Source organism: Parathielavia appendiculata, assembly GCF_033297405.1.
Source record: "Parathielavia appendiculata strain CBS 731.68 unplaced genomic scaffold N657scaffold_7, whole genome shotgun sequence".
Classification (NCBI taxonomy): Eukaryota; Fungi; Ascomycota; class Sordariomycetes; order Sordariales; family Chaetomiaceae; genus Parathielavia; species Parathielavia appendiculata.
The window spans coordinates 62,635-70,032 of NW_026944226.1; the positions used below are offsets into that span (position 1 = coordinate 62,635).

The 7,398-nt window shown below is 56.6% G+C and overlaps 4 protein-coding genes across 4 annotated transcripts in view; 2 read left to right on the forward strand and 2 right to left on the reverse strand.

Annotated features, from left to right (window-relative positions):
- The window catches only part of N657DRAFT_619473 (uncharacterized protein), a gene marked incomplete at both ends in the record, with an annotated part of 3,629 nt that extends 3,498 nt beyond the window's left edge, over positions 1–131 (forward strand). Inside the window, one exon of the mRNA XM_062790567.1 lies at positions 9–131. Within this exon, the coding sequence (XP_062646766.1) occupies positions 9–131 (123 nt within the window). The remainder of the gene's footprint in view (positions 1–8) is intronic.
- A 1,164-nt stretch (positions 132–1,295) lies between these two features.
- On the reverse strand, positions 1,296–1,705 carry N657DRAFT_645708 (uncharacterized protein). Its single transcript, XM_062792995.1, has 2 exons — positions 1,656–1,705; positions 1,296–1,587 (listed from the first exon to the last, which is right to left on the reverse strand). The coding sequence occupies exon 2, from the start codon at positions 1,568–1,570 to the stop codon at positions 1,340–1,342; it is 231 nt and encodes a 76-aa protein (XP_062646767.1). The 5' UTR covers positions 1,571–1,587; positions 1,656–1,705; the 3' UTR covers positions 1,296–1,339.
- A 1,004-nt stretch (positions 1,706–2,709) lies between these two features.
- Positions 2,710–5,368, forward strand: N657DRAFT_656353 (glycosyltransferase family 90 protein; the record flags this gene model as incomplete). The annotated part of the gene is made up of 5 exons (XM_062794691.1): positions 2,710–2,985; positions 3,063–3,530; positions 3,593–3,827; positions 3,866–4,474; positions 4,512–5,368. The coding sequence occupies 5 exons, from the start codon at positions 2,710–2,712 to the stop codon at positions 5,366–5,368; spliced, it is 2,445 nt and encodes an 814-aa protein (XP_062646768.1).
- Positions 5,369–6,909: 1,541 nt separating this feature from the next.
- Positions 6,910–7,398, reverse strand: N657DRAFT_574570 (uncharacterized protein; the record flags this gene model as incomplete). The annotated part of the gene is made up of 1 exon (XM_062789037.1): positions 6,910–7,398. A coding segment is annotated over one exon (489 nt), but the record flags the coding sequence as incomplete, so codon positions are not given.

Here is a 7,398-nt window from a genome sequence, read left to right on the forward strand (position 1 = left end):
TTGTCAAGCTACTGCTCGATACAGGCAAGGTCGATGTCGATGCGAAGGATAGCGACGGACGGACGCCGCTGTCGTGGGCCGCCGAGAAGAGCCACGAGGCCGTTGTCAAGTTACTGAGGTCCATAAAGTAGGGTGTTGAATTCCATATGTTCCGTCATAGCGTGGCACAGGAGAGGTCTGGGGGACGGTGCGATTTTGTAGCTATTTTCTTCTCTTTAGAGCCTTCTAATGCCTTCCTGCGTTTAGCGAGCGCTTTGTGTCTGCTGTGATCTCTTACGTCACGCTGGTCGTGGCTGCTCCACTCAGATATGGTCGTTCTCGATCGTGTCAGCAGGTCGTTCCAGACCTCAGATCGGATCGATGCGCCGCGCCCCGCAGTGGGGCGCCTGCGCTGCTACACTTAGAGCCCGAAAAACCCGCTAAGCTCGCCGAACGCGAAGAAGTACGGATCCGTACGGATCCGTACAGTAGGAAGGAGAGAGACTTTCAGTCTCCAAAAACGAAGCTGACAACACCAGGGATCAGCTGACCGGCCCAACTACTCATCTGGCCCCTAGAAGCTTATGTTCTGGGGTACGAAGGGTCAGAAAACAGGGGGTTTTCGGGGTCCAGAAACAAGCGCCTCTTCGCCCCTGTTAGTGTCGTCCGTTTGAAGAAAACGGTGAAGCTGGCTGTGCCCTAGATCCGTTCAGGCTTATGCAGCAGGCGCGACACAACAGCCAATCGAGCTCTGCTACCAGGCGCCGCCCCGCCCATCAGCCGCTGGCGCACGGGCCCTACTTTGGTATCGAGACCCAACCAAACGCGTTTGCGGCCTTACTGGATAATCCACTTTTTTCCATGGTGCAATTGCCGGCTGTCGGCCGCTTTCGCGTCACAAGTGTGTCAAAAAGCCGACATTGGGGCCGGGCCTAATCCCCCTTTCGCGGTGGAAGTGCGCTCGACGGCCGCAACGGCAGGCCGACCTACGGTCTTTGGCAGCCTAAGGAGGCCGAGCCTCTCCCAAGACGCGGCTGTGTTCGCCGACCGCTGCGCGCAGGCGCAGGGCCGGATGCAGTCGGCGCTCCAGCACATCGAATCGGTCTTCGCTGTCCCGCAGCAACCTCGACGCCATCGCCAGGCAGCGGGTGATCGCCAACGGCCCGGATCTGCTCCATACAGCGTCGGCCGTTACTGAGGCGACTCGACGCTTGGAAAACCAAAGACGCGCCAACCAAAATCACACATACTGTTATGTTTTTTTCGCAGTTTGACCCAGCGTTGTACACACACACACACACACACACACACACACACACAAACAATTTATTCCGCCCGGTGGGCTTAACCGAAAGGGCAACTAATACTCATTTAACCTGAGATGCTTACTCGCGTTGACGCTTGGCCTATCCATTACGCCGCTAGCGAAGACTTGTTGAGGGTCGGGTGAGCCAACGCTAAGACAACCTATGAAGACGGGATATAAGGAGCCTCCAGGGTAGACGAGCATCTGGGATTGAGACTCGATTAGGGCGAGGGAGTGGTTTTGCACGATGCGGCCCGAATCCAGGTCGACTATGTCGATATACATGTTGGCGCTCCCGAGTGCTTTGAACACGGCGTTCAACTCTTGCGTTGGTGGTTTGTAGTCAATTCGCTGGGCGGGGCCCCCTGACCTGGATGCCGCCACTGCCTGGTCCTTGAGGTAGGAGCCCAATGCGCAGTGAGGTACTGAGTTGTTTAAGGCGCAGTAATCAGACGTGGTGAAAAACGTCTGCCACATTCGACCCGGGAACAGAGCGATCTTGGGCTGGCCGCCAATAGAGACCCCGACGGCGTTCCATGGTCCGTCCGGGCCAAACGCCTCGCGGGCCCGGACTGCCTGTCTCGGCTCGGCGGCGGCGAAGCGAGTGGAAGGAGAGAGAAGCCCACAGCAACGAGGATGAGGAACTCGAAGAAGGTATCATGATGGCCTGCTAAGAGGACATAGAAAAGATGTGGGTGAGAAAAACAGAGAAGAGCGAGACGGAGAAGAGGGGAACAGAGAAGAGACATCAGAGGAGAGGGAAACAGGGAAACTCGACGGGCGAGGCAGAGGGAACCCCTCTAAGAGAGGAAAGCACCCAGTCTCGCACATTCTGATGCTGGTGATGACCCTTGGCTAAGGTGCGCCAACGCAGTTCAAGTGCTCGCCTCGGTTGCTGTAAGTTGGTTCCAGAGTTGGTTTGCGGTACCAGACAGCGACTGCAACAAATGTCGCCAATGCAGCCAAGGCACAGACGAGCGATAACTGGACAAGTGGAATCATTGGGATGTCCTAGGCGCCTGATTTGATTGACTATCTCCTAATATGGCAAAGACTCGTCGTTGCCGCCTAGCCGCCCGCTGTTGGCGCCAGCCCCCTGGACTGGTCCAGTCCAGTTTAGAACCGGCCAACGGCCGTTTTATTAATAAAGTAGACGACGGCCCTTGCGCTTTGGAGAGCTGGCCCCCAAACCCGGCCGGGAAGCGCCGACTCGCTGACGGCTCAATCGAGATTCATCGACGCTCTCACACACTGACATGTTCACACTTCACTTCACAGTCCACCCCCCCCCCCCCCCCCGGCCGTGTCTTTGCTACCACTTTCTCAGGGAGAGCTTTCTCTCCATGAGCTACCTTACTTGCCACCTCGATCTCTGCCTTTTGGGGAACTTTGACTTCGGGGTACGACACCGCTTAGCCTCAAATATGTTTATGTTTTCAGCCGGCGCTGCACTTTTTTGCTCCGCGCTCGCGCAGTACCTCACCACGCGGGACGTTGAACTTGCATCTGAGATTCTCTGCTGGGTCATCTTGCCCGCGCTCATTCAGCTAAAGAACCGCTATGGGACTACTGGAACCACGAGCAACACGCTCCTCGTCAAAACCCCTAGCGCCGTAGCCTCGACGAGGGCCTGGTTGTTTGCCCTGGGACTAGCAGCCGCTTGCTGGTACCGCGCCGAGGAACATATTGTCGTCCTCTTTGTAAGCCCCCATCGCCGTTTGGAGGGCAAGAAGATCATGAATGGATCAGTGATACTAATATTTAAATTGGCTGCCAGCCGGGGTTAACGCCCATACTTCTTCTCTCCGGTGTCGTTCCCGCCGCCTCCCTCATGACCGACTCCAAACTCTTCTGGCCGCCGGTGACGGCTCCATGGAGTTCAGGTCTCATCGCCGTCCTTTCTTGTCTCGTCCTAGTGAGCTCCAGCGGCACTAGGCTCCCGTCCCTGGCCGTATGCGTTGTTGTGGTTGCTCTCCTTTATGGAGGCTACCTCTCCATTTCCAGGCCCGCGGTCGTTGTGGATCGCGATGCTGGAGACCATGGCGGCCAGGAGGGACCTGACGATGCGGCAGAGGGCGCTCAAGTAGAAGACGTGGCAATGCCGTTGGCGTTCCGCATCCTGCCACTCTTGACCGTTGTGGCGTGCGCGCGGATGTTGACTTCCAAGGAGTTGAAGGTGGCTCTTGTCAAGACGGTCGTGGCTGGATTCGCCAAAGCCCTGAATTGGTTTTTTACCTTGAAGACTGTACGTCTCGTCCTACGCGACTCAGCGCTTTCGTGAAGCTGTACGCTGATTGATCTGTTTAGATTCGACAATCATCATGGTGCTCTGCCAGCACCATAGGCACCTTCGCTATCACTTCGGCCCGCACACCCTCATTAGGAGACCGGTCGTTCTACCTGCACGCCGCATCCAACCTCGTCGCCTCTCTCCTCGCCCTCGGCCAAACCATCCACATGATTCCAAAGGGTGCTGGGCCAAGGTCACGACTATGGGTGCTGGGTGTCCTCCCCCTGAAGCCCTTGCTCGAAAATACATTATGTACCGCATCAACGCGTCGACGATGTTCGGCCCACGAGACCAATACCCCGTCGAAGTCCTTACTCGCACTGCCGAGGCAAAGTTTGACGCCATGTTGGCGCGGCAATCTCGCACCTACTCCGCTGCCGTGTTGGAGTACCGGCGGCGATACAACATGGAGCCGCCCCCTGGTTTTGAAGCGTGGTACAGCTACGCGGTGGCTCGTGCGTCGCCGATCATTGACGAGTTTGACATGATACACGAGGCCATCGCACCGTTTTGGAAGATGAGCGGGAAGAAGGTCCGGGAGGCCATGGGGGAAGCCAGTGGTGCGGCTGGCGCAGACTTGTGGCGGTGTATGTTCAAAGGTCAAACAGGGGAGACAAGCTGCAACCACCCGCACCGGGGTGGTACCCATATACAGGAGACGTTTGGGAGGTGGCTTGGGGGGTTGGCGGGAAAACTTCCGGATGTGGAGTTCCTGGTCAACCACCTTGACGAGCCCCGGGTGCTACTCCCGGGGCCAGAGACGGCGAATGACCAATCGATTCGACTGACGAACATAGCTCGAAGACCCATCTGGGATACGCTGACCAGAAGCTGCTCCCGAGAAGTCAGTAGCGCGAGCTCAGGGATACAGGGGGCGAGCGTTGACATCAACACGCACGGTTTACCGTTTGTAAACGGACACAGGCGCGGACAAAGACCTCTGCCAACACCCCGAGTACAGAGACATGCACGGTATGGCGATGAGCCCCTGCTCGTTTATTCTGGTGGACGGACCGGTGCCGGTGCTAACGACTGGAACGCTGACAACCGGGGGCGACGTGCTGTTCCCAAGTCCAGTGTACGGGGAGTACGGGGACGAGGGGTTTGTGTACAACGATACGCGGGACGTGGAGTGGGGCCAGAAGCGAAACAATTTGTATTGGGCTGGGTCCAGCACGGGGGCATACGCCGGTGACGATGGATGGAACAGGTATCACCGGCATAGGTTCGTCGCGTTGGCGCAGGGCCTGGAGTCAGGGAGGGAACACTGGTACCTCCGTCGTGGGCGAGACGGCCTCTTCCACCGGGTTGCCTCGTCCTCTCTCAACCGCGACCTCTTCGACGTGGCATTTACCGCCATCATTCAATGCCGCCACGACTTGTGCGAGTCTCAGCGTGAATATTTCGATGTGCGGCTCAGGGCGGATAAGGATGTGGCCCTAGGGTCGAAGCTAGTATTCGACATAGATGGCAACGGCATCAGCGGGCGTTTCGTCAAACTGCTGACGTCCCACTCTGCCGTTTTGAAGCAGACGATGCTTCGCGAGTGGCATGACGAGAGGCTCGCCGCGTGGGTGCATTACCTGCCCGTGAGCCAGGGTTTAGGTGAGCTCCCGGAACTGGTGAGTTGGCTGAGAGGAACGGAAGAAGGGAGAAGAAGAGCGAGGTTAGTGGCGGAACGGGGGAGGGAGTGGGCCATGAGGGCAATGAGGCATGAGGATAGGGGGCTGTATGTGTATAGGCTGATGTTGGAGCTGGCAAGGATACAGGACCCAGAAAGACAAGCCACGTGAGAGTAATCGACCTAGACATGACTGCGATCTCGTCGACATCGCCTAGAGCGGCGGGAATTTGTACGCTTGATACCTGTGCTGAGATGAGTAGGTCTTTCTTTTTATAAGTGGCTAGAACTTCAAAATTTGCAAGTACGGCAGGACGAGAGCAACCTGGCCAACATTCGAATGACCTTGGACAACGCGCGAGGAGGAGAGTCCGTTAGAAAGGAGAAGGCTCACCTTAACGCTGCCTGAAGAGCATCTGCTTGAGATGCCCCCCTGCATACAGTTGTCGTGCTTTCTGAACATTCAGCAAGCGCTCTTCTGACGAGAGGTTCTCAACTCCCAGAACTATGACGAGACTTAGGAATGCGGCCCAGGTGAGCGAGAGTCAGCCGGGGTCGAGAGCAGTTGCAGGACACGAAGTCCACGTGGGTACATACAGCATGTCTCCATAGTCGTCAATTTTCGTTTGGAGAGCCAAGTCATCCAGGTGGAAATTTACTACAAGGCTCAAACCACACACTTGCACGGAAGAGTACCTGTTTAGCTACATGATACAGAAGGGTAACTGCGGCCTGGACCTATACAGTCCAAATATCACAGTTGTTCCGAGCATTCCAATGCTCCGACCAGCAGTGCTGCCCCTCCGGATGTCTCATGTCACGCAAACTGTAGACCGCAGCCAGCTACTCCGAGTCCAATTGCCCCTCAGCCACTCATCATCCTTGACCACAAGGTCATTTACGTCCACGAGCGACGTTCCGAGATCGAGCAGCTCTTTCGCCCTTTCGTTGATCCGCTCCTTCGCGCTTCTGACGATGGCCCAGTGGTACTCCACTGAACATTTGTTGCACCTCGATGGCGGCGTGCCTCCCTCCGAGGTCGTAGGCGGCATATACCTGAGGTATTCAAGGCCAGGACAGCGGGCGAGGTTTTGTGGTATGAGGTGTGACTGGGGGATGTGATCGCACTCGTCGAACCGCAGTCTCTCTCGACACATCGGGCATTTGAAACCAGAAAGCAGGCTATCATTCAAGCTGCTCTAGATGTGACATCTCTTGCAGGCGATAGTATAATGATGACAAGATGATGATCGCATGATGACAGTATGCTTGGGGTGCCGTGGGGGTGCCGCCCGGCGGGAGACTCTCCGCATTCGGCGTCAAGGGTGTTCCCTTGCCAATTCCCATTGAAAGCTGTCCTGGTTTGGTGTCGCGATGGAGTAAGCCCTTCGATTGGATGCCATTGCGGTTGGCATGTGTTGGAACTTGCAAGGGCGACGACCGCTGAGATATGCGCTGGAAGAAGCTATTCCCGAGTCAAAGCAGTGGATTGAATTGAAGGGTGGTAAACCCCGCTGTGCCCGAAGGCTGCGCCGGCTCTGCGGCTGAACCGTTCAGGCTGATGCAGCAAGTGCGGCAAAGCGCGCCAATCGAGCCCTGCCTTCGGGCCTCACCGTTTTGCAATAAGTGAGCCAAATGTACGTTCCAGCATGTCGACTTGCAACTGCCCCTTTCCCGAAGAATCTGTCTGGACTGGCCCAACAACGCCGCCCGTTAAATATCTCGAGCCACGCAAACTTCAGGTCTTAAAGTCACTGTTTTCTTTAGCACCAACATCTTCAGATACGGTTCCTCCTCATGAATATCATCATTGTCACCCTGAGCAGCGGCACAACGGCGCCCACAAGACATTGGGCTGCCTCTGTGCCCAGGTATACCCCTCGGGCAGATGTACACCTTTCTGATGGTCCATTGTGGGTAATGCTCCACCGTCACGCCTGAGGGTACTTTCAAGTAGGCCCAAGAAGAGTAGTCGTCATGGTACTGGTCGGCGGTGTGTGCCACCTGCACTGCGTCCAGATATCGCTTCCGCTCGAGCCAGTTCTCAAGCCGGGGAATCTGGAAATATCGGGCCTCTTCCAGGAGGGAGACCCAAAGGTGGTAGTCGTGGCCCTTGACGACGTCGAAGAACAAGGGAAAGATGCCCCGGCGGAGGTAACGCAGGATGTGCTCGAAGAGGGCAGGGTCGGCGTCGATGAAATA

Bases quoted from the DNA above. Each gene is read 5' to 3' on its own strand.
- N657DRAFT_645708 (XM_062792995.1), bottom strand. From the start codon at position 1,570: ATGTATATCGACATAGTCGACCTGGATTCGGGCCGCATCGTGCAAAAC.